This window comes from Rhyacophila brunnea, unplaced genomic scaffold, assembly GCF_057557595.1.
Source record: "Rhyacophila brunnea isolate RB1 unplaced genomic scaffold, BYU_Rbru_1.0 scaffold_21, whole genome shotgun sequence".
NCBI lineage: Eukaryota > Metazoa > Arthropoda > Insecta > Trichoptera > Rhyacophilidae > Rhyacophila > Rhyacophila brunnea.
Window position 1 is genome coordinate 9,632,727 of NW_028232871.1, and position 26,348 is coordinate 9,659,074.

At 34.7% G+C, this 26,348-nt stretch overlaps 1 protein-coding gene and 1 long non-coding RNA gene across 2 annotated transcripts in view; one reads left to right on the forward strand and one right to left on the reverse strand.

Moving 5' to 3' along the window:
* The window catches only part of LOC147070671 (sortilin-related receptor-like), a 76,978-nt gene that overhangs the window by 38,788 nt on the left and 11,842 nt on the right, over positions 1-26,348 (forward strand). The window contains exons 9-20 of the mRNA XM_085949110.1: positions 535-698; positions 1,552-1,720; positions 2,497-2,697; positions 6,680-7,013; positions 7,692-7,909; positions 10,108-10,293; positions 10,436-10,736; positions 12,137-12,354; positions 12,475-12,712; positions 13,907-14,152; positions 14,897-15,044; positions 24,217-24,325. Of these exons, the coding sequence (XP_085805236.1) occupies positions 535-698; positions 1,552-1,720; positions 2,497-2,697; positions 6,680-7,013; positions 7,692-7,909; positions 10,108-10,293; positions 10,436-10,736; positions 12,137-12,354; positions 12,475-12,712; positions 13,907-14,152; positions 14,897-15,044; positions 24,217-24,325 (2,532 nt within the window). The remainder of the gene's footprint in view (positions 1-534; positions 699-1,551; positions 1,721-2,496; positions 2,698-6,679; positions 7,014-7,691; positions 7,910-10,107; positions 10,294-10,435; positions 10,737-12,136; positions 12,355-12,474; positions 12,713-13,906; positions 14,153-14,896; positions 15,045-24,216; positions 24,326-26,348) is intronic.
* Positions 21,433-23,132, reverse strand: LOC147070672 (uncharacterized). The gene is made up of 3 exons (XR_015070920.1): positions 23,057-23,132; positions 22,461-22,666; positions 21,433-22,036 (listed from the first exon to the last, which is right to left on the reverse strand). It is a non-coding gene; the product is annotated as an uncharacterized LOC147070672 (long non-coding RNA).

Here is a 26,348-nt window from a genome sequence, read left to right on the forward strand (position 1 = left end):
GATCAGTTTACTTGTCTGTTGATTTTAAGTTGTAACATGACATAGAATGAAAATCGAAAGCATGACTTGTACATTTTGTGTTGGTGTAGTAGTTCTTCAATTTTTCGGGTGACAGTGGCACATGATGTAGGTACATTTGATTTACGTTTACCACAAACCCAATAAAAGAACTCCCCTAACCCATACAGAATTTGGGAATATCAGAAATAAACAATATTATATTATAAACTATTTATTTAAAAAAAAATTTGCAAAACATTCTTACCTAAAAGATGGACCGAGTGGGATTCAAACTCACATATTTTACTGTCAGGGTAAATCCTTTTATCCTTTGAGCTATGATCCACCTGTATTAAATAAATTAATTGTAATAGGTGTTAGTTATTACTAGCATGATTTATTTATAGATGACATCAGATTTTAACCATATTTATTTATGACGATTAGCACTTAGTATTTTTTTCATTTGATAATGAATACTGTATATTCGCCGATATAATGTGCTTGCTAATGATGAATGTAATTTTGTTTTAGGAACACTCTGCGTGCAGCAATGGCGTGTGCATCCCTGTCAACTGGAGGTGCGATGGTGACAATGATTGCGGCGACAACTCCGACGAAGAGGGCTGCAACTATGTCACTTGCGAATCCCAGATGATGCTCTGCGACACTGACAAATGCATTCCACATTACTATAGGTATTATACTGTTTCGACTCTAATTATAGGGAATCATAATATGGACTTTATATATTACAACACTTGCAGATCTATTCTAACTACATAACACCATTTTGTTATATTTCTGAGATAACCCCAATGTGTTACGGATGTGTTCTGTGTGCAAAACGGTTGATGTCGATTTGTACATTCATTATGAATGGATGTTATCAATGGGTTAGTAGTGCACAAATATTGTATGTCCATTTCTTACCGAAATCAACCGTTACATGGCCATCTGCATCATACCTTTACGCCGTAAAAATATTGTATGTCTAAGGCATAAAGCCCACCAAAAAAACGTTTGGTGCGCTCACTACTGAGTAGGCCCCCTCCCACCCGCGCATTACCCTTCACCTATGTAATAAGGGGCCCAAAAAGCACAAAATAATTATTATTATCAGCGTCCTCATAAAAAAGCAATAAAAATATTATATTATTTCTCGGGGCTTGTAATTACGCAATAACTAAACAATGAGTTCTCTGTTATTAAATAATGACTTCTCGCCCGTTGATCGGCGACGCTTCCAGAGCGTGATGTTGCTCGCCGTGTTCAATGAATGGACTACTTTGTATTTTCGTTAATTCGTCCGGCTGAAAAGCACACAACGGTGACTCATGGGGCAGGAGGGCACAAAGCGTCGTCAAATCCAGTGTGCGCTGGCGTATTTGATTACGTTGTATTTTCGATGATTCACATAGAAAATGCGCGAGCGCCCTGTAAGCCTGCTTTAGTGGACTTTATGCCTAAATAATGATAATAATATGACTGTAAGAATTGTCATAAAGACAGCAGGTGTAACCATATGAATGAATAATTGTTTTATTGCAGGTGCGACCATGACAAAGATTGCATGGACGGCACAGACGAGATAGGCTGCCACTTTGACAATTGTACTATTGACCAGTTTCAGTGCACAAATGGCAAGTGCATTTCCAAGAAGTGGCACTGCGACGGCGAAAACGATTGCCGAGATGGCTCTGATGAACTCAACTGCACTGTATGTATCATTGTCCTACCTTTATATGTTGGTTACATGTCAAATTTATGAACTTACTACTTCTAAACCTCTGTCACATGTGGTTTCCACTTACAAATGTTAATGCTTCCAAATTAAGACATGTATTAATTTTTTTCGGGGCATATATTTCAATTCTAATTCTTCTTCTGACTGGCGCTACAACCCTATGTGAGTCGTGGTGTCCTCTAGAATCTGCCTCGATCCATATATGTGTTGTCTGGTATCAAAATTGGTCAGTTCCATTATGTTTTTCATCCAAGTAAGCCGTAGGAAACTTTGGTTTTAGCATCTACAAAATAATTTATCGAAGTATATATATTTATATTTTACATACATTTTTCATAGAATAACATTGGATTTGATCTACTTTGATAAATTATTTTTGTAGATACCAAACAAAAGGTTTCATATAGCTTACAGATGAAAAACAATGGATTTGACCAATTTTGAGACCAGATAACACCATCTCCAAAGCCACTTCCTTCCATTTTTGAACATTGTTGGGGGCAACTGGGACCCCACACCGGCTATAGTTCCATTAGTAAGAAATAATAAAAAGTGAAATGGGTTCTAATGTGTTTTCTATTATACATACTAATTGTTGGACAATTACCTTCACATGTTGGCTGTTTTAATTTCACAGCAAGTCCCTCTGAACATGCCTTGAGATTTGTCATCGTATGGACCCATACGGTTTTTAAGACACTCTTGTTTTCGAAATGAATAACATTTAATATTACATGTTTGCTTCTCAGATATCTCGGCCAGTGACGTGCCGCAGCAACGAGTTCCGGTGTCCAAACAACGGACAGTGCATCCCCAACTCGTGGCTGTGCGACGGCGAGGTGGACTGCCTCGATTCTTCCGATGAGCAGAAGACTCTGTGCAAGAATTCCACCTGCATGGACTGGATGTTTAAGTGCCCTGGAAACGGCAAATGTCTCTACGCCACTTGGGTCAGTCACGTTACATGCATTTTGTTCTTGTCAAACTGCATTTTAGTCGATACAAAAAACAAATTTGCAAACTGCAACAAATTAGTATATCTGTAATGGTACATTGTACTAGAGCTGATAATTAGTGTCATTGTTATGTGCTAATTAAAACTTGAAAACATTCATTTATTCCATTGTACCAATTTTTTTTACACATTTTATTTTTATTGGTTGATTAAATAATAATAATATGACCCTTGCACCTGAATCATTATTGAAGACATTTCAATTATCTTAATTAAACTTAATTAAACGGGTATTGAACAGAAAAATTAATGTGTCGATAGTAGAGGTGGGACAACTGGACGATTTTGAAGACTAATGCTCCATCCACCCATTATTTTCGAATGCGATTTTACGCCAGATGGCGTGCGAAACGTATGCTTTGCGTTCATGGAGATTTTGTACATAAGCATCTCGCCGAACCCGAACACCTAATGCCCCTCTACCATAAGTTTAGCGAATGCTAAATTTGGCAGAGTCGATTTTTGACAAATTGCAACTGACAGCCCGCGTTTGTTGATAATAAATTGTCATAGGTACTTGTTTTCTTCCGTATTTCATTACGATTCAGTGAACTATTTTTATTATTGTCTAATGGTATTATCTATTTTACAATTGATCCTATAATTGGTGCTTCAATTTATTCAATCATGACTGCTTTATTTATACTAAACTTTGCTTTCGTAGATGAAGCTAATCTACAATGCCGCAAATTTCGTAAAAGCGGCGACGCTTTCGAATTTAAGAGTCTCGTTAGTAAACACACATCAGACGCAGATTCATGATAATCTAATAAATATAATATTATATTTTTAACAACTCAATTCACATGATTGTGCTGGAATCGATTTATGCATAATAATTATATGGTAGGTAGGTATACTATCACGATAACCATTTACTTTTATTTGTTTATATTGTAATGATTATATTTATTCAATAACGTTTATTCGGCATTCGGATTATCCGGCCAAAATATAATATTAATCGAAAAATAAAAGAAATAATATGAAAGTATGTAATAGCGACTTCAACATATAGGGACTACTAGGGATATCGTGCGGCAATGCGAAAATTTATCGTTTATTTGACAGTTAAGCGCCCCTAGACATCAAAAAGTGACCATAGAGAAAAATATTTGTCAATTTTTATATAAGGAATACTTGTTTCAAATAGACGTGCATCTACAGATACCGTTATTTGAATGGAGCATTATGGAACACGGCGGCGCCCGAATATACAGATTCGCAGGCAAGTGGATGAACATTCGACAAGTTTTATTACGGCAATAAACGGTTCCGGCGTAAGATGAGACCGTCATAAATGGTTCGTTTTGGCCTATTTCCATCGACGGCCCATAAGTATACTTACCACCAGTATAAAAAAAAATACTTGGTATCGAAACTTGTTCCAAAATACTTACTAGTAATACATACTCAACTGGAACTAAAACTAACTCCATATTCTTACAGTATAGTCACCATTTCTGTCCTTCACTATACCAACTTTACAATTGGGGAGAAAGAGAGAATTGAAATATCGACTTTAATAGAATCGCTAAAAATACACTGAGCGCTGAGCCTTTTTTTATTTCAAACATGTTGTGAGCTGTCATAATAAGCCTGTGCCGTAACCATATTCCCGAGGGAATGTAGTCCAATAATTACACAAAATTTATCACCTATTGTTTATACATAAGCGAGTCGCGGCGTTCGCGGGTGATGATGTCATACGTAGCAACAGTACCAACTAGCTAGCGGACTCACTACTAGCGAGGACTTCTAAGTATTTTGTAACAAGTATATTGGCCACACCTACTGAGCAGCGGCGGCTCCTCTAACACCATGCATGTGCGCTGCACTGCTTTTTCCTAAACATCACTCAATGTGCAACAATGCTATTCATAAGTCATCACTCGTTTATCGCAATTTAATCCATGTAAATTTATACCAAAAGCATATACCCAGTAAACAGTCACCGAATTTGTGCGCTCGTCGGAACGCACAAATATGGATCTTAGTTTGCCGTTCATATTACATTGGGTAATAACAGTTCAAGCCGACACGTGAAAACGATAAATAACTCATAAATACACAAACTTTTATGACCATTAGGGACGGAGCTCAAAATTTACGCGGAAAAATATAGTAACTGAGATTTAGCAGGATTGATAAAAAAATAGATTTTTTGTATTTAAATCTCATATAAATTCATTGAAAATAGGCTGATATTGAATAAAAATTGATTATCAACATAAATATTTTGGATCGATCCTTTATTCCTTCTATATTTGCAAATATTTGAATATAATTTATAAAAAATTAAAATGTTAGTTACGATGTTCTTTCTCATAGTAAGTGAATATGTATAGCATGATGTCATATTTTTAACAATGCAGGCATTGTGCTGGAGTTTTATTGCTTTTTGTAGAAGAAGAAACTGACGATATGTCGAGAGTCGAAAAATACGTACCTACCTATTGTTTTGTTTTTTTAATACTCGTATTTTCTTCCAATATTATTTCTTACATACAATTCAGTATGGTTCTGCGGTCGTCGAATAGTCGGCTCTTTTAGGTGTTTTGTCACCTTATTTCGATAGTTTTGTTCATAAAAATAAATTCATAACAATAATATTGTATAAATATATTATATATACTTATTGTTTAATCAGGGAAGTGTATGTGTTTTAAAATGATAAATTTTGAATAAAAGATTTATAATACTTAATACTTATAATTATAGTTCAATCAGTGAAGTATATGTGTTTTAAAATGATGTCGGTAAACGTAGACTTTATCAATAATAATAATAAGAGTCAGAATAAAAAAGGATGGTCCGATGACATCTGTGGAAATTGAAAAGTGTTTTTCAACCATTAAAAGAATTAAATCGTCTTTCAGAAATACTTACCATGAATCAGGACTGACTTAACATGTCTACCTGTGTTAAGCATTGAGAAAAAACTTTTACAAACATTTCAAGACTTTAATGAGAAGTGATTGAGGTGTTTGCTAAACAGAAACAACGCTGAATTGATATGCTTTTTAAATAAGGTAAGAAAATTTTGAGTGCACCCCCAATGAAAGCAATTTTGGAAACCACCGGCCGCCACTGCTACTGAGTATGGGTAGTACATGCCGAGACTTAGTACGCAAACTGGTGACAGTATTTCTAACTCACCTCTAGTCGATAGTAATAATAAAATTGGAAGTGTATGATTTCGAAGTTTCATTTTGATATCCCAAAAAGTTCCAAAGTTAAGATAAAAATTCTTGTAAATAACACACTACTGTCTGACAACAATAAATCGGCAATAACAGGAAGTCGCATATAGAAGACTTCTCAGTGACTTACCTGTCATGGCGGCAACGCATGCTAGAGGCGTGTTTAAATAATGTATTGATTTTCCCTTTAGATGCAACTCTATTTATTCTTCGCAATAAACCAAAAATTTACTAATAATAATTCTGACATCACTCCTGATCGTTTTAGACATTTTTATTATAAAAATTTTCAAAATACGTAAATTGACAGACCCATACACCACAATGAAATGATAATTTTGGGGGCGTTCCTCATTTGAAAACAGAAGTGCGATTAGCTGCACTGGACGGGATTGTTTGTTCAGAGTTTTAACACGTGGACAAGATTTTCTTGTTCAACAACAACAATTGATTACGAGTAGGTAAAGTGGTCAGAAATATTTAGATTTCAACATCATCAGTAATAGCTAACATTGGTAATATAGAAATCAACCCCGCCTACTTCTTGGTTTACGAAATGATGCTGTGCTCCTAATTTTTCCTGATACATACTGAATTGGATTTGTCGGATTCGGCATAAAGACTATTTTTTAGTTTCTCTTTCGTGTATAAAAGCACCATCTGCGTGTAAGTTTGGATAAAGGAATTCAATTAATTTGACTCTGTTGTTGTCAGGTGTGTGATGGAGAAGATGACTGCAAGGATGGGCTGATGTCTGATGAGAAGAACTGCACGGCCAGCAATGCGAGCACCAACATCGTGCCCGCCATCATCTTCCCGGGCAGCGGTCAGTGCCACAACTGGATGTTCCATTGCAACAACTCCAAGTGCGTGCCTTACTGGTGGAAGTGCGACGGGGTGGATGACTGCGGAGACAATTCCGACGAGTTGGGCTGCGGGAATGTCACCATTCCTATTAACGGAGAGGACAGCAAGAAGTCGACGCCCAACAATAATGGAATCGAGCCGCCTACTATATGCAAGAAAAACAATTACATGTGTCCCAACGGTGAGGTTTTTTTTCAATGATCATTTTACGTGTCATTATCGTGGTTCACAATTTATTGTCTTGTGCAGTCCGAGGATGAATCCTTCCACTTTTTCTTTTTCTATTTTTTGTAATATGAGGCTGGTTAGCTTCAAAGTCGGTAACCTCCATATTCCACCATTTTGAAATCAACCTGAAAAACTGTTTAAGCATATTTAGGACTACAAATAGAATATTTTCTTTCAGTAACAAACAATAATAAAGGGCGAATAATAAAATAAAATGTACTTAACGTCATTAAAATTTGTAAAAAATCATGTATAAAGTTAGTCGTACAATATTAAAAATGGCGGCTGATGAATATATACGACTTTGCAATCAATTTCCTGTTTATTTCTGTGTAACTAACAAACTAAGCTGGATTTCATATTAAATAGTCATAAAAACTTTATGAATGTCCATACGATGGTAAAATACTTTTTATCGGAATCAACAAAAATATAAAAAAGTAAAAATTTGGGGGTTACCAACTTTGAAACTAATAGCTTCAAATGGTCATTGGTTCTGCAATGTTATGAAAATATCTTTATCGGGTATCAAATGTAAATTTTCACTCATTTCAAAACAGGTCAATTCTACGTCAATTTCTGATATTATGTTTGATCTTAAGGAGACGACTACGAATTATATTATTTTCAGGTGATTGCATCCCTGCGGCATGGGTGTGCGACGGGGCACCTGACTGCTTTTCAGGCGAAGACGAACAGAGTTGCGAGGGTCGCGGCGGCGCCTCAGTCTCGCTGCACTGCAAGGAGTTCAAGTGCCGCCAGGATGGAGCCTGCATCGCCGTTAAGTCTGTGTGCGATGGCAAGATCGACTGCGCCGACGGAACTGATGAGATTGGATGCCCCATTGATGTAAGATACCTCATGTTCTTTTAACCTTTTCGTCGCGCAATGGTCGCCCCAGTGTATATCATTTGTCGGCGGCGTGATTTTTACAAATCATAAATTTACCAAAACTCGTTGAAAATGGTCATTAAAAATCCTAGAGGCGCTCCAACCAATAAATATACATTCCTAATAATTTTACGACATCTAAAAATAAACAAATACGACTTAAATGAGGCGACAGAGCTTGAACAAACACGTCCCATAGTAAAAAACCATGCATAAGTACATACCAGGCGGTCATTGTCGTACTTCAAGTGGCATGGATAAGTTTATTAGGGCACAATACGTGGGAACCTCACTTCAAACACGGAACACATTAATATTTTACAGAGCACAAAAAAAATATTACGAAATCACTTTATTTATTATTGAGGGATTATTTCAAAACACTAAACATAAAATTTTATCGGACAAGAATTTAAAATTCAATACAGTATAACCTCGATAATTCGAAATCCAAGGGACCCTGAAAATTTGATTTCGAATTAGCGAAAATCGCTATAAATCGAATTTCCCGAAGAAAATTTTTTTTTCATCAATTTGTATGGAGAAGATGTAGTATTGAAAAATAGTGTTACGTGGTATTTACCAGTGAAAAAAGTAATGCAATGGTGAACTAGTTCGAAATATGTGTTTTTTACACTTTGTAATTAAGCACTAATTACTGAGTAATCAGACATCCAGTTAGATAGGTACCTATCAAGAATAAAAATTCTTAAATAAGAATGTTGTTCCTTACGAAAATCTCATCTAGATTCATACAAATTCTTTTACGGATACTATATCACACGCGGATATTTTGATCGCAATGTACAAAAATTAACTTTAAATATTTCACTACACAATGAATTACCTACATGAACTTATTGTCACTAGAACTTATTGTCACTGAAGAATCTGTGAACTCGAAATTATATTATTGAAATTTAAAATACCACTTAATCACATTTTACATTAATTTTAATGGGTACAATGCACAAAATCTCCAATATTATTACTAAAATAATTACACTTAATCACAGAATCGCATTTTCAAAGTAATTTTATAAAAGCCGAAACTGAATGGTATCGATAACCGTACGAAACCCGGCACACACTGTTGAAACAATATCACCGCACTATTCCAAACAAAGCCGAAGTCGCAAATGACATCATGCACCTGCGCATATTGCGCAAACGACTGGCGGGAAATTTGAATCGACAAAACTTATTATTTCGATTTTGAACGAAGTCGATATGGGTTGAGTCTTTGCTATATTACGAACTATTTCATAAATGTCGGATGACAGAAATCGACAAATGTCAGTAGAATAATAATGAAGCCAGTTCGTAAAACAAATTTCGTCTCTGTTGCTTACCAAATAACGAAAATACAACAGTAGAAACTTACTGTCACCTCTAGGCGCCGCTCGCGGCCTACGTATACGGCGATCACTGGCATCTGTAGATGACGCTCGCATGGAATAGGTTAACTAACCCCAATCACCGACTCTACCATGAAAAAAATGGATTGACAGTAAAGATGGTGAAGAAACCTTCTGTTCCTTCACTGTTCACTGATTCAGCGGAATATTGTATAAGATATTCAAATGGACAATCACAAAAATGTCATTTGTATCAAAAATTGTTGATATCTCGAAAGAATTTAAATAGAAATGTTACCTTCAATAAAAACCTCCATGTAATTTTAAAAAGTAGTAAATATATTGAAGTTATATGCGTCTTCCAGATGAAGCGACATCACTGAATTAATAATGACTGAAGCGATTGGCACAGGATTGCTCCACCATCCTCAATTATGAGGCAGAGGACATGAAGACATGTCAATTATTCTCATATAAATATAAAGACTCCCACGATGGCCAAGCCGTTACCACGTTGGCTTATAATGTCAAAGATCCTGGATTCGAGTCCCGGGACTGGAAAAATTCACATATTGTTTTTTAACGTGTTTGGACCCTGAGTGTGGACCTACATAGTAGGTTGAGCAAACGCCTAATAATATAAAGTATTCTAAATTCTGATTTATCAATTTCAAAACATTATTCCTCTCTCCTGTAAAATAGTTTTTAACCGTTTACCAATGTGGTATGAAACTATTTCTGCCATAGTTTTCTTCTAAATATTAAATATAATGTGGAAATGTTATTTATCGACTACAGAAAAACGGCAAAGGAATGATTCCTACAAAGAATAACAGCTCGACCGTCTGTACATCGTCACAATTTGCTTGTGATGCCGGAATGTGCGTCCCGATGTCGGCCCGCTGCAACAAACATGAGGATTGCTTCGATGGTACTGATGAACAGAATTGCACTTCCAGCAGCATTGAAGCAGCTCTCTGCCAGGTAAATCCTTGTGCTCTTTTACTTTAGATCAAATAGATCCTTTTCTGTCTCACTTTAAACACACTTGCTGTGCCGTTTAAAATACAGGAAAATTTGTCACAGGGCATTTTAATTGCGAATAATGTAATGTACTCAATTGTAGGTCCCGTCATTGAGTGTCCGCAAGTTCACAACGGACGCCGACAGCGTGGTGTTGTACTGGGGCAGGATACAGGCTGCTCAGGGCACGAGGTTCCAATTCTTGCCCACCATCGCGGAGGCCACGGGGCCCAACTCCACCGTCTGGAAGAATGCCTCCTCTTGGGTGGACTACACCATCTACAAGTTCCAGGGACTGAAGGCGTACACCGCATACAACATGAGCGTCTACGTCAGGCTGGCCAACGGGTCCAAAGGCGGATACGCTCCCAATAAATATATCGTTGCCAAGACTCGGGAAGGAGGTATGATGTGATTTTTGCATAAAGTTTGCCGGTGGAAACAATATATTTATTTGAAAATGGATTATTTTATGCCAAAATGTTTGCTAAAGAGTTTCGTCTGATAAAAAGGTACCCAATGGAACTGTTTATATTAGAACACTTAATAGCAATTTATTGATGTCTAAATTTTTGCATTATTTAGGCATTCACATGAATGAAAACTAAATGTTAATTTGAATTTGAGTTTGATTCTAAAATTTTCAGAGGTTTCTAAAAATTTATATAACTGTTCAAAGTTATACATTTTAAATATGAGAATGAATGTTTGCAAAAGAGTTTCGACTAATAAAAAGGTACCCAATGGAACTGTTTATATTAGAACACTTAACACAATGCTTACGGGCCCTTTGTTTGTAATTAACGTGTTAATTTGCATTTGAAAAGCAATTAGCAAAAACACAATTTTGTGCGGCCCATAAGCATTGGGTTAATAGCAATTTAGTGATGTCAAAACATTTTTAATATTCTTGAAATTGTATCTATAGAAATACTGCTATTCTCTGTATTGGCAGCAGTGACTGCACTGCATACATCAGCTTTCTCTCGACGCTCTTCCTTCGGTTACGTAGACTTTTGCCGCACACAGCAACCACTAGATGTTGCGGAAAATTGCAGCCAAGTGTTTATTGCACAGTTTAGGCATGGGAATTTAATGTGGGGGCATGCAGTAGTGTCGCATACAATGTGCACAGAAAGATGTATTTGGGGAATAGGCGGGATAGCTCCACTGCCCATTCCGCACATACATTACTCTCTTCCAGAGTGATGTACCTACGCAGAACTTAAGCAACATTAGGTATACACTACTATTATAGACACCTGCGCATCTATTCTATACACAAGACTGCTATCGAGGGTAGTTTTTCATGACATTTTTGTGGGTTACACCACTTCTGCTCTGACCGCCTCATGTTTCTATCAAAGTATTATAATTGTTACAATAAGTTAGCCGTCTAAACAGTCAAAACTGTCTATCTCGCTCTAAAATTTAGCACACCCAATAGAAGTGCTGTGAAAACAGCACTTATTGTAACAATTACAACTAACTTATTGTAATTGTTACAATAAGTCCTAATACTTTGATACAAAACTACCCTCGATAGCAGTCTTGTGTATTTCATAGATGCGCAGTAGTCGATTCATGTACTATACTCACACCAGGAGGTATGGGAATGGATGTGTGACCATCTCGTATCGCGCATCAGAGACCGGCTTGCTAGTATTGACTAACATGATATTTTGTGGAGAATTTTTAATTTCACATTGGCGCAGCTTAAACTTTTTCACTTCAAAAAAATATTGCCCAAAGATTATTTCTATAATTATGCCGGATTGTAATATTTTCAATTTGACTATTTCAGAGCCATCCCCCCCGCTACGCGTGATCGCCCGGCAGATGGCCGGTCGCAGAGTGCAGGTGGAATGGGATCCCCCGGCGGCACCTAATGGCATCATCACTTCGTACACCGTCCTGCTGGCGCCACCCCTGCCCCCCATCTCTTTAGAAGTGGCTGCCACCTCTACATCCACTTACATCCAAGAGGGGCACTTCACACCTGGCAGTAATTACACTTTCTGGGTGAGTTGATTTACCGCAATTAAGGATTTGTCGGTTAAGTAAAATAAAAATTTTGATCTTTAATCTAGCTATACTTGTAGGTATTATTCATCATTGATGGCGTGTCATTTCCTTGTGCAGGTGATTGCGAGAAATTCGGTGGCGGAGTCTGTGAGCTCAAAGACGGTGACGCTGGAGTTTGACGCGATGGGTGACATCGATGACCTTCAGCAGCTGCTGTTGACCAAGCTCAACGCCACCGCCTACACCATCAGCTGGAGGCCCATCCGCTACGTGGACGGCTACCTCCTCACCCAGCGGCTCACCCTGCCCTACCCCTTCCCCAAACCCATTAAGACTGCTAACAGCAACATCACACGTATGTTGTATTCATATTGAAGTTTTTTTTACATGCTGAATCTGGCCGGTGTGTAATGAAAATGTATCGAATTCGAAAAAAAAAATGTCTACATCACGAAAATGACATTAAGCCAGAGGGGGTCGCACATACAAACTAGTCTCGTCTGCGTCATGTCGAATTTTTCGATGTACGATGTATAAATATACCGTTGTATACCCCGTGATTGCAACATTTTTGGTTGTAAAACATGCCTAATGTCACATACAACATATTTCAAAGTACACGGCATTAATGTTACTTGTATGTAGTTCAAAAAGTCGCCGCTACCATGCATAAGTCCATACTATTTTACAGCGCGCAAGTCATCTTACATGCTGATGATCGCCGCAAGACTTTGGAAGACCTGTCAGTGTCGGATCGCAAAAGAACAAAAATGACAATTGATGATGGCGGTGACTATAATGAAATGATATTTCAGGTTAAGAAATATCCTTCAAACAATTAGAACACTGAATGACAATGAATTTACTCAATATTTCCGCGAATACAAATCGCTGATTCTGTTTGTCAGTTGTTGTACGATGTATGTGTTGTTACGTTTTGACAGGAGGTCACATCACTGTCAGGGCTGTGTGCGCAGGTGCCACTTGCAACATTATGGGTGATGATTTATTGCCATATTCGTGTTGAGACGAATTTCAATATACTTTGTGCCTAATTGTGACAATGTTACCCCTCTATCTTGCCAGTTTTGCAGCTGTCACTGTACAGGAAACTTCCGATTATCCGTGTGCGAATTATCCGTGCATGAATTTAATTTTTTAAAAAACCATAATACTGGATGCAATACATGAGTAACTTAATCTTGGTACAAAATAAAGCCAATAACAATAGAAATTATCAATCGCATTAGTCACAACACGGCACTGACTTCTGTTGACACTTTAATAGAGTACATCGACCAATGGCAATTCGAATATAATAATATAATAGCTCTTCGAAAAATTCGAACTTATATTAGAAAATCCAAAGTTCGGATTATCCGTGTTTTTCGTTTATCTGTGCCGCCGCTCCCCACCATTGGCCCGGATAATCGGAGTATACTATATATTAATTGATATTAGTATGTAATATTGTCATTATTTCAATTTAACGTAACCCTACATTTCGCATCTTGGGCTATGACTACAGTTCCTTTAATTTCATTTCTAGTGACCAACATGAGTCCTGGAGTGACATACACGCTGGAAGTGCAGGCGTTTATCGGGGATTTGGTTGGAAAACCGGTAACCGCCATGGCCACCATCGACGGGAATCCACATTTGCCTGTGCGGAACTTCAAGGGCACGCTACAGAATAACACGTCGGTGCACCTTACATGGGACAAACCATTAGACGTCAAAGACCACGTCGAGTACACCGTACATTACGGACTTACCATGGATGAACTTTTCAGAGGTTGGAACTATTATCTGTATGCTAAGCCAAAAGGGCACTTTAGTTATGTATGGTGTTTGATTGCTTAGAATCTCATATTCGGCGTCTCAAAAGTGCATCAGCAAGAATTAATCTATAACACAGACTTCAAAGAACCGATGTATATTTGCTGCAATGTGGGACTTGTCCAGCAGTTTATTTTGGTCAAACAGGCACTAGTTTTATTAACACGTATAAGACCAAGCGCACATGAACGATTAATTAATCGGCCTATCAATAATCGGAGAAGCACGCATGTACGATTCCAAAATTGGCCGATTTCAAAGTCAAGTCCTGTCATAGATTTCCGACCAATTGCATTACATCATTGTTTTTAAGTGATTTAGCCCGATGGTTCAATTAGCCATCAGCAATTAGTGATCTCCTACGGGTTAAATCAAAATTCGAAATTTTCGCGAAAAATCATAAAATCTGTTGACTGGACTGAGTGACTGAAAAATAGAACAAAAAAAACATTTTTCTGTACATTTTGTATTTCGCAATTCGATTTTCTGTTCTGTCGATTTCAAATTGACGGGGTTTCACTGTAAATGTTTTAAAATATATTTTGTATTCGGCAGCCATAAAATAGGACCACCAAATGGTGCCAAACTTTGTTCTCAGCATGTATACTAGAGGTGGATTGCTTGCAGTTGTATTTTATCATTGCAGAAAATTTATTCTACTGTACATTTACTGAAATAGAGTATTCGGTACTGTTTCCAGAAGTGCGAATGACCACTACAGATACATCAGTGCTGATTCAAAACCTGCAGGCGTGCGACTCATACTTGTTCAGTGTGGGGGTGATCAATCCAGTCCTGGGACCCCTCACCGACGATCCTCTCATCATTGATACCGAGTACAACAAAAAGTGAGGACTTTTTTAAAAAACTTATTCGTATTGTAAATGATCTATTTGGGAGGTGAAACCAACTTATATAACATCAGAATACTTGGTATAGTGCATACCACCACTGACTATTATGCATTGACGATTTTCCTATTCCTTTTTTAAATTCATTATTATCGGTATTTTTCAGGAATGGATAAAAGAAAAATTCACTAATGTAACTCAATCATTCACGCCGTAAACTTGTATTATTCAAAATTCTAAATGAGAATAATTACAGTAGAACCTCGTTAATAAGAACACGGATAATTCTAAATTCGCCGTAATTTGAAATTTTAGCGAATAAAAAGTCCCTTGAACATTATTTTCATATAAAACCATACCTTTAATTCAAATTTCGTAATTCGAAATTATTTCAGAGTCCTGGCATATAAAAATATTCAATAAATCGTAATAAAGTACAGTATTTCATGAGCCAGTCATTGAAAATTGTGACAGACTTTTCGTAAAACATCATAAATTACTTATTTTAAGAAGGTAATAAAAATAATCCTGACATTTTATGACCCATTAACACAAACGGCACCGGAAATTTGGTAGGCATATCTATGATCATAAACGATATTGATGAAAATAAAAAATAAAAATATTTTCCCCCCATACATTTCATAAATTGTAATTCGAATTTTTTTTCGATTTTCGGTCCCGTGGAATTCGTATTAAGGGGGAAGGTGTTCCATGTCAGCTATTTTCTGGTATTTTCAGAGGTTAAGCCTGAATAGTACGTAAGATTTGTAGAAAAACTATTTATATCATTATGAAGCTTATTCATCGTCAAATATTTATGTAAAACATTTGATAACTACATAAAGTATTTTTATGACGTAAAATAATATTCTTTGAAACCGTGAAACGTGATAATTGAGAACGAAGCCATATTTTTGTGACATTAATAGGCTGTGATGATGACAAATTTTTCCCTTAATTATTATCTCAAACGATTTATTATAGATAGTTGTAATGTTATAAAACATAATGTAGTAAAATATATTCAGTATAATTATAATATTTGCAGTTTCTATTGGTTCTAAATCTAATGGAAGCGAGTGGACATTTTGTTATTTAAATATGCTACAATTATAGACATACGAAATAATATAAAGCTACGTATCAGAAGGTTTATCATTAATCATTGAATAAATGATGAAATATCTTGTTAGTTATTAATTTATAATACTAAATAGACACCTTTTTAAAACAACTGTTTCCACGAAATATTCGACCATCTTGATATCCGCCAGACCCACCTGCGAATTGGTGTATGATGTATGGAATCTTTAGCTGGTATTATTTTAACTTTATATGACCAAAAAAATACGCCAACACACAAGTATTGTACAAAAATATGTTTATAAAAGTGAATGCTACAAATTGAACACAAAAATAGGCGAAACAAACACAAATTCGAACATATTATTCAAAAGGAAAACATATTTTGACATTTGAGGACAAAACAAAAAAAAATCTGAAGAAATTTGTATTTGCGTCAATTCTACGTTATGTCATACTAAATCATACATTATAATTTTTAACACTGTTGCAATCTATTTTGCCTAATATTGCAACATAGCAATCAGTTTTCTGTCCCTTTCTATAACTATCTCCCTCTACATTCAAAATAATTATGATTGTAGTAGGTATGTATTTTATAAATTGTGATAGATTTTATTTTATTTCAGTGACATATATCGGGTCGTCCAGTATTGCCATATCTACTAAAATATTATTGAATTGATATTTTAGTAAATAAGAGAATGAAGTTTTTCACCATTTGTATCTACTATTAGTTTTACTATTTTTATTTAATAAATAATACACATGAGGTTTTACGAATTTCACATTTGTTATTAAACATACTTACATAATTTAGAACACCCCAAACACATCGCGAAGTAAAAATATCTATATTTTTTACTTAGCCAAAATTATGAATCAACATAGGTTAGGTACCTACTGATGTTTATATTACAGAAAATTTAACTTTTACTAAATTATGAATTTACGAGATTATAATAATACAGATGATTTTAAAGAATACTTTCATCAAATAACATAATAATGGATGCCTGTACTTACATAATATTTTCCAATGTAATTTTTTTTTTTAAAACTAACTTTAATTTCGAAAGTTTAGCCTGGCAATACTATGAACGTCATTTATTTCAGCGGGAATGCGAAATTTTCATCCTCGGTTTTTGACATAGGTACCTAACAATATTATCACAATTATTTATATCGATTGTACTTACAAAAAATGCCACGAACTCACTATCCGATGGCTGGAAGTTCCAAAAAAAGACGTAGGAGAAAAGATGGAAATATTAATACATTAAAAACACAAAGGTTTGAAATTATTATTTTATAATTTGACATAATTATACATAGTTGAAAAAACCACATTTCACAGAAAATTTTGGTTCACAATATTTATTTATCTTGCAAAAGGAAGTTTTGCGTATTACTTATTAATACACACAATTAAGTATAATGATCATTTGTACTTATATTATTTTTATATTATGTTTGTGCCATGTCTTATTCGAAATTAGTGTGTCTGTGACAAAAATTATAATCTGGTACAATAATTAATAGCAGCTATACATTTTGTTTTCTGTTAACTATCTACTAAACTAATATTTTTGAATGTATTATAGTATTGATATATTGCCGAAGACTATGCCTGAGCATGGAAATCCTCAAAGCATACTACCTGAACCAGAATTTCATCCCACATTTGAACACGAACACGAAGAATTTATTATAGAAAATGAAATTGAAGATTCAAGCCCTAAATTCCGTGTAGAAGGCCGTAGAATTATAGACTTTTCATATTTTTTCCAACAACTTCAATTAATTAGCCACCATGATTCTCCATTTAATTGTAATTTATCACATTTAGAAATTTTTGGGGAAAATCGGGATAACTTTAGTAGTACATTTTTTATTCAATGTAAACTTTGTGGTAAAAAATTAAAATTATATACCACTGAAATGAACAAAAACAAAATGAATCTGTGTGACGCATTTGTATCCAGTATAATCAGTATCGGCAGTGGATTTTCAAATCTGGAAGAAATGTGTTCAGCAATTGACGTACCATCGATTACAGCAAGAACATACAGAAAGAGTCAACAGAAGGTGTACGAGTGGTTTGAAGAAACCAAAAATAAGAGTATGGAAAACGCTGCGAAAGAAGAGCGACAACTTGCAATCGAAAATGGTGACGTCGATTCTTCTGGTATTCCCATGATATCAGTTGTTGCAGACGGCTGTTGGTCGAAACGTTCATACAGATGCAATTATTCCGCAGCATCTGGCGCTGCCACGATCATTGGTCAAAGAACCGGAAAGATTTTGTACATGTCAGTGAAAAATAAATATTGCGATTTGTGCGCCAAAGCTAAAAATAAAAATATCCCTGCTCAACAACATAAATGCTTTTTAAATTATACCGGTCCGTCAGGTGGAATGGAATCTACAGCAATATTAGAAGGCTTTAAAGAATCTATTAATACACATGGATTGATTTATTCAAAATTGATTGCTGATGGAGATTCCAGCACATACAAAAAAATTCTTGATTGTCACCCTTATCCGAATGTAACTGTCGAGAAAGTTGAATGTAAAAACCATTTAATTAGAAATTATTGTGGCAAAATAGAGGCATTAACCAAAGACACAAGATATCCCTTGAATGTAAGAAAAATCATTGCGTCAAGAAAAAGTCGTCTGCGGAAAGCCGTCATAGGTGCAATCAAGTATAGAAAACTACAAGATAGTACTTTCGAAGAAAAGGTTATCGCTCTGAAAAAAGATTTATTTAATGGACCGCACCATGTTTTTGGAGACCATACTTCTTGTCTACCATATTTTTGTACAAATGAACCAAATACAGAGGACATGCTTGATGTAAATTATGTACCAGCATTAAAAGAATGCAGTCTATTTTCTCAATTAATGATATATAATTCTCGTTTGGTGCTAAATTCAAAAAGTTTAATTTATAATTTTTCTACTAATATTTCAGAATCTTTTAATAACATGATTGCAAAATTTGTAGGCGGCAAGAGAATTAACTACTCTCAAAGACAATCGTACATGGGACGATGTGCAGCGGCGGTAATCGCATTTAATACAAATAAGTTACATTGCACAATTCAAAAACAAGTTTATAAAAATAGCCCAAAAGCCTTCATAAATCACTTAGAATCAAGAAGGTTGAAAATAAATAAAAAAAAAATAGGAAAATCTTGGCGAAAACCAAAACATACTGTTCCTTTATCTAATCCAGATTATGGAGAGAGTTGCCAAAAACCTGATATGGACAAAAATCAATATCAATTGTTAAAAGAAACTTTTTTGAAAAAACTCAAACTGACAAACTATGAGAGGAGGGATATAGAAAGACGCACCGTATTACAATCTGAATGTGCAGAATGGCTAGAAAGGCGACGAAACCTTCTTACTGCCTCTGTTTTTGGTAAGGTGTGTAAGCGGCGAGAAAATACAAAATTTGGGCCTTTAGTAAAACGTTTATTATATAGCCAATCATTAGCCAACGTGAAAGCGGTAAAATATGGTAAAGAAAATGAATCAATAGCTTTACAACAGCTTAGTGTACAAGAACGGATTAAGATTGAGAGATGTGGATTGTTTATCGATGATGTGTATGATTTTATCGGTGCAACGCCAGATGGCATCAGCGATGATGATACAATTATTGAAATAAAATGTCCTTTCTCAGCTGCTGGAATAAGTGCAGATGAAGCTATTGTACAGAAAAAAATTAAATTTTGGAAAGTAGATAAAGACAGGAATATGGTAATAGATAAAAATCACGATTGGTACTTCCAGATTCAGGGGCAGCTTCATATTACTAAGAAAGATGTCTGTTTATTTGGAGTTTGGACGGGACATAATTTTCCTGTTAAAATAGAATTAATCAAAAAAGACGAGACATTTTGGATTGAAAAGATTGAAAAAAAGATATATCACTTTTATATGAATTGTCTACTGCCAGAAATAGTAGATCCCAGAACCAGTAGATCTATGAATATTAGAGAACCAGAAAGGCTGAATTTCTAAATTTTTATTTTAAATTTTATTATGCTTAATATATTTTCAACAAGTCTATATTACATCACTATTTTATAGTTCATCAAGATATATCTAATTTACTAATATAGTTTACTGTTACGAGACACCCAGAACGAGTGTAATTTTATGAAATTCAAAATAATATGTATACTTACATCTAAATAATGATACCTGCAGATCTTGCTGGCGATTCCACTGCGCCATATTTTGTATAAGCATTCGTCTCTGCAGCCGTGAGTTTTGGTTCCGTGTAAAAAGTACATTTTGTTCTCAAGGTCAAAAACCAAATTGGTTGTGCCAATGGCTTATAACCATTCCTCATAAATGATTATAACTGATATCACCTCATAACTGATCAGTGCCACGCACGAGTTAACTCGCGGGATCTTTTAAACGTCATAACTTTTGAATGAACTGTTTGTGTATATTTTCTTAACAATATTTATCATTTTAGTGTGAAAATATTCACGTTAAACATGTTGATTTGGTAAATTTTCACAAATATTTATCATTCTATTCTTATTTCATATTTTTTAAGGGATTCATTTTATTCCAAAAATAACTGACCTACAAGTACCCACCTGGTAAAAATTGAATTTGGATTGGATGGAATTTCCTAGTAGATTTTCCAACTAAACAACATGACGCTTTCTATATATTATTTACTGTTAGTTTTGAAATTATTGTATTTGAAATAAATAATGTATCAATAATACACATAGAAATCAATAGATATATAAAATAGATATCACAGTTTAAAAATCAGAAAGATCAATGCATATTACCATTGTTTATGTTACAATATAAAACAACATTTATCATTGAACGTAGGTACCAAGAAAAATAGACTTCATTAAAATGTGTCAATATAGTATATACCCGATATAATTATATAAATTATTATATTGTTAATTACTCTGTGGGGTCCATATATACTGCTTCAATTGTAATTTAATTTTACAGTATAATTATTTATGTTAAGTACTTGATTTACTTATTATATGTACAAATGTAATATACTTACCTACTTATTAGGATATATCTTGGTGAATTTTAAAATAAGAGGAAATTAAATGGAGGTCATCGTGTCTAACTAGATGTCTAACTAGACGTTGTTAAGTCTTATATAAATATTTATACATTATTAAATTGTTTTTCTGTTTTTTATTGATGTAAAGACATGGCATGTATTCAAAGTAATAACAAATTAGCTGTGTACTATTTATTTAACTTATATTAAAACCCCAAGATTGATTTCGTCTTACGACATATTTTATTCTTCTAAGTTTTACTATGACATTGTAATATGAACCATGGATATAGTATAGTACTTAAAAAAATCAAAACTGGTAATATATTATTTCAATATTTAATAGTCAATTTTCATTTGAAGTCAGCATTTAATTACTGGTATAACACATAATTATTAACTGATATCTACAACTTCAGATGGACAAATTAATTGATATATCATATTATCAGTTTTCATTTCCTTTCATCAATGTATTCATTCTAGCAGCTATTTTAAATATCTTACTAGTTTTTATGTCATGGCACCTTACAAAGGCTCCGAGCAACCGTATACTGAGCTTCGAGAACAGATGTTTACGACGGATACTGGGTGTGCGGTAATTTTAGAAGTAACGGGAGATAAAAGAACGCACCAAATAGCCTCGCATCACGTTGAGAGTGAATACGCAACTTTGTACCTGGCCCGGCCACGTGCTGCGAGTGCCTGAAGAGAATCCCAATCTGGTTTGCCTGTTCTTCAAGCCAACCGGATTCCGGCGTCCTGGATGGCCGCTAAATACTATCTATATAGCATATCTGGCGGAGTTACGGGCTGCTAGTATGACCTGGAACGATGCAAAAAAACTAGAGTGACAGAGATTCTTGGAGGCGCCGCATTGTATCCATATGCTGCAACTAAGATGCAGATATAGCCGAAGAGAAGAATTAATATACAGCATCTAGAAAACTTAAAGTCTTTGAAATGGTGTTAGAAAGACAATGTTTCTAATATCAAAGTGATATTGAGGATGAAAAAGAAAAGACTTGGAGAGTAAGCTCTACCAAATGACATACCTGATATGATACAAGTAACTGATATGCAAAATTATATTATATTTTAGAATATTATGAATCAATTTAGCAACTTTTATATCATTATCGATAATAAATTTAGTGCAAAAATGTAATTATAAAATTGTTTTATTTTTTAAATATGTATGCGAGATAGATATAGCTATAGGTTACAAACATTAGTCACTTTATATTTACCTTTTGTAATTGTACTATTAAATCTATAAAATGGGTATATATGCTTGATGGTCTACGTCATAAATAATATTATATGAATCACGCCATGTTCGGATCGTACGCCGAAAGTCGGATTTATTTCATTATTAATTAAAAGATTTATTTCATTCCATCTTATTCATATGAAACCGTCGACAAGCAAAGATCTCGGTAGACATTTTCTCCATCTGCAAAAAACATAACATATGAACTGTTAATAGTGTGATTTTTAATCTTTTATAGTGTGCGACTGTTTGAAGAATGGTAATTAAAACGGATTAGTGATAATACAAAGCATCAAAAAAGATTGATTAACTAAAATAAAGTAATCAGGTAGGTAACATGTTTAATAACAACTAAAACGCCTTAGATTATATCAAACAAATAAATATGAAATCACAGGCATTCTCGCAATAACCTCCAAACTAACCACGCAACTAACCTCAAAAAAAGTAGTCGGAATTATGAAACATTGAAAGTATGTGTAGACTAAGAAAACAATAAATTAACACTTGAATAATATATGCAAAACACACAGAATACTACTACAGTAATAAATAACATAATATTGTACTTACAGATAGTGTTTCTTATTCCTGATATAAAACACAATTCCTTCGTTAGGTATCTTGCAATTTGCTATCAACATAATCTGACAGCAGAGAGTTTTTTCTATTAGTCTATGGCCAAAAATACGGATTTACTTGGCCGGCTAAAAAAAAGATTTTAATATAGCAAGAACATTTTGAATATGCGACAAATAAATAAAAGTATATATAATATAGTTGTTAAAAAAATCTGTGTACATTATAAAATATATTTAATATTATAAATACATATATTTTTTAAATTCATGTTATAATTTGTAAACGACGAAGCACGTCAGCTAATACGCATAGTAAATGTTTAAACTTTGGTAATCAAATTCGAATGTGACAGAAAGAGAAAGAAAAACTTTTTAATCATATTAGCATGCGTAAAAGAGATGTAACATAATATCACTTTCACTTTAAAAATCATACCTAGTATTCAATGTCATAGTTCAACTTTAAATGAAAAAACAGAAACTCTAGGTAAGCATGTGTGCCCTTAACGAGGTTTTACTGTATAACCTACAGAAGCTCTGACCAAATCTGGTGTTCCCCTACAGACAGTCTGACTTAATGCCTGATTTTGTCAGTTGAGTTTTGTTTTCTGAAGAGACTGCATGCATCATTTCTCCTATTTTAACGAAACACTGAAAATTTTACAGAATTATGTCGGACGACATACTAAGCCTAGTCGCACATTGAAAATCGTCTCGACTAGGATATAGTTATAAATCAAAACTGAGCGGAACATGCAACTTTCTTATCTGCGTATAGGTAAGGCCAAACGAGGACAGTGACATCACTCGGCAAGCCAAAATAAATGACGAAGTGCGACACTTCGGAATTATACCTGTGCTGCATATCGGGTGAAAATGGTTGCATGTGGTGCCTCCAGATGTTTTTTTTCAAACTAAAATGTTTTATTCCAGCAGTGTGGAAGGTCCATAAGACAGTGTGTCTTTTTTGTGAATAACGATGACATCACATCGATGTATTCGACACATTGCAGACGAAACGAGTTTAGATGTGAGAGCCGGCTAACACATGACATGATATTACGTCTAATATAACAAAATCTGACTGTCCGTAGGGCTTTTTGTGATGTTGTAGTTGTTGATTATTAATTATTTCTTATTGTATCGTTTTAGAGCTCCGGTGAAAAATCTGAAAGTGTATAGAGTCGAAAAGAAGTCGCACACGATGACTATCTCTTGGGATTCCACGTGCAGCACCGTTTCCGAAATGAGCGTCTACCTCGTGAGTTATCTTTCAAGTTACAAAATTCTAATTTTGCTTCCTAATGTGGTATGATCAAGTAATAATTACAAGATAAAAAGAACTTTTTATATACAACGTTTTTAAATTTTCTGTTGAATTATTATGCTCAATATGCTTAAACTTGTACTTGATATGAAGTAAATAAAAAACAAACAAACAAATATATAATACTGAAATGTCATTTTGACATTTAATTTTGATTTCCATAGTAATGCACGTATATATTAATAGTTGCTAGGACCACCGCCTTTAGCAACCAATAATAGTCTTTTACTTTTTACAGATTTTTCTGAAATAACTTTCCATACAAATCAGAATTAACTGAAAATGAATTCAATTATGCTTAACCTTTTCGTCGCGCCAATGGTCGCCCCAATGTATATCATTTGTCAGCGGCGTGATTTTTACGAATCATAAATCATATCATAACTCGTTAAAAACTGTCATTAAAAATCCGAGAAGCAGTAGAACCGATAAATATACATTCCTAATAATTTTACGACATCTAAAAATAAACAAATACAACTTAAATGGGGCGATATAGCTTGAACAAACACGTCCCATAGTAAAAAAACCATGCATAGGTACATACCAGGCGGCCACTGTCGTACTTCAAGTGGCATGGACACTTGCGCCGATGACAAGTTTATTAGGGCACGATACGTGGGAACCCCACTTCAAACACAGAACACATTAATATTTTACAGAGCACATAAAAAATATTACGAAATCACTTTATTTATTATTGAGGGGTTATTTCAAAACACTTAACATAAAATTTTATCGGACAAGAATTTAAAATTTAATAGTTTCATGGTAATCGTAAAAACAGGGCTGAGGGCACAAAGCTACATCACATTCTCGACACATAATATTTGTCATTTTTCTTTTTGTATTTTTAATGGTAGATTGGGAACATACCCGACACCGCCTAAATGCTTTGACTTTTTTCTCAGTTGGGGGAACTTGACGTGGCAAATGTTTTAAAAGTTCGGTTTTTAACATTCTTTTTGGATTATTACTGGAAGAAGGTATATTTAATGATGTTGAAGGTTTTGAGGCACTACCATATTTTTCTATTAATTGACGAATTACTTTAATCTGAAAATCGGCCAAAGAAGTTTTTTTACCGGTTATGACTGTGTAAATAATACTAGCATTTAATAAAAATAAATCAATGATGTGGAAACCAACTTTTTTGTACCACTTAATTGTTTTTCGCATGCACGACAGACTACTCAACATCATGTCAACTTTATCGACAGAGCCCATGTTTTTGTTGTAATCAACAACGCACTTCGGTTTTATAATGGGTAGTCCTGTGGCTCTATTGGTTTTATGTGTGGGCACCATTGAGTCGTCGTGCATGGTAGTTATCATGTGTACCTCCCTTTTGTCATGCCATTTCAACACAAGCAAAGGGTGTCGGTTTAAAGATTTTATTTCACCCTTTTTTAATTTTTGAATTTTCGGCATTTGCTTCCGATTGCTGCGAACTGTCCCGCACGCATTTGTTTTTTGTTTAAACAAATGTTCAAATAATTCTGGGCTGCTGTACCAATTGTCGCAAAAAAGTTTATGGCCTTTGCCAAAATAATCCCTCATCAATGTGGTCACAACAGCCCCAGACACACCCAACTTTTCACTATCGGTAATTTCCGTTCCGTCGCCACAATAAATTATAAAATCTAAAATATATCCAGTTTCAACATCACAAATAACAAATAACTTAATCCCAAACCTATGTCTTTTTGAAGGTATAAACTGCTTAAATATAAGTCGTTCTTTAAATACTATAATACTTTCATCTATACAGAGGTTTTCATTCGGCAACATCGAGTCTTTGAACAAATTTCTGCAGTGGTCGAGAAGTGTTCTAATTTTGTAAAGTCTATCACCGGCAGGGGTTTCACTGTCAGAGTAGTGAAGCATTTGCAAAATTAGCTCATAACGATCTCTGACCATCGTTTGGCTAAAAATTTTTGCATTTAACAAAGGGTCG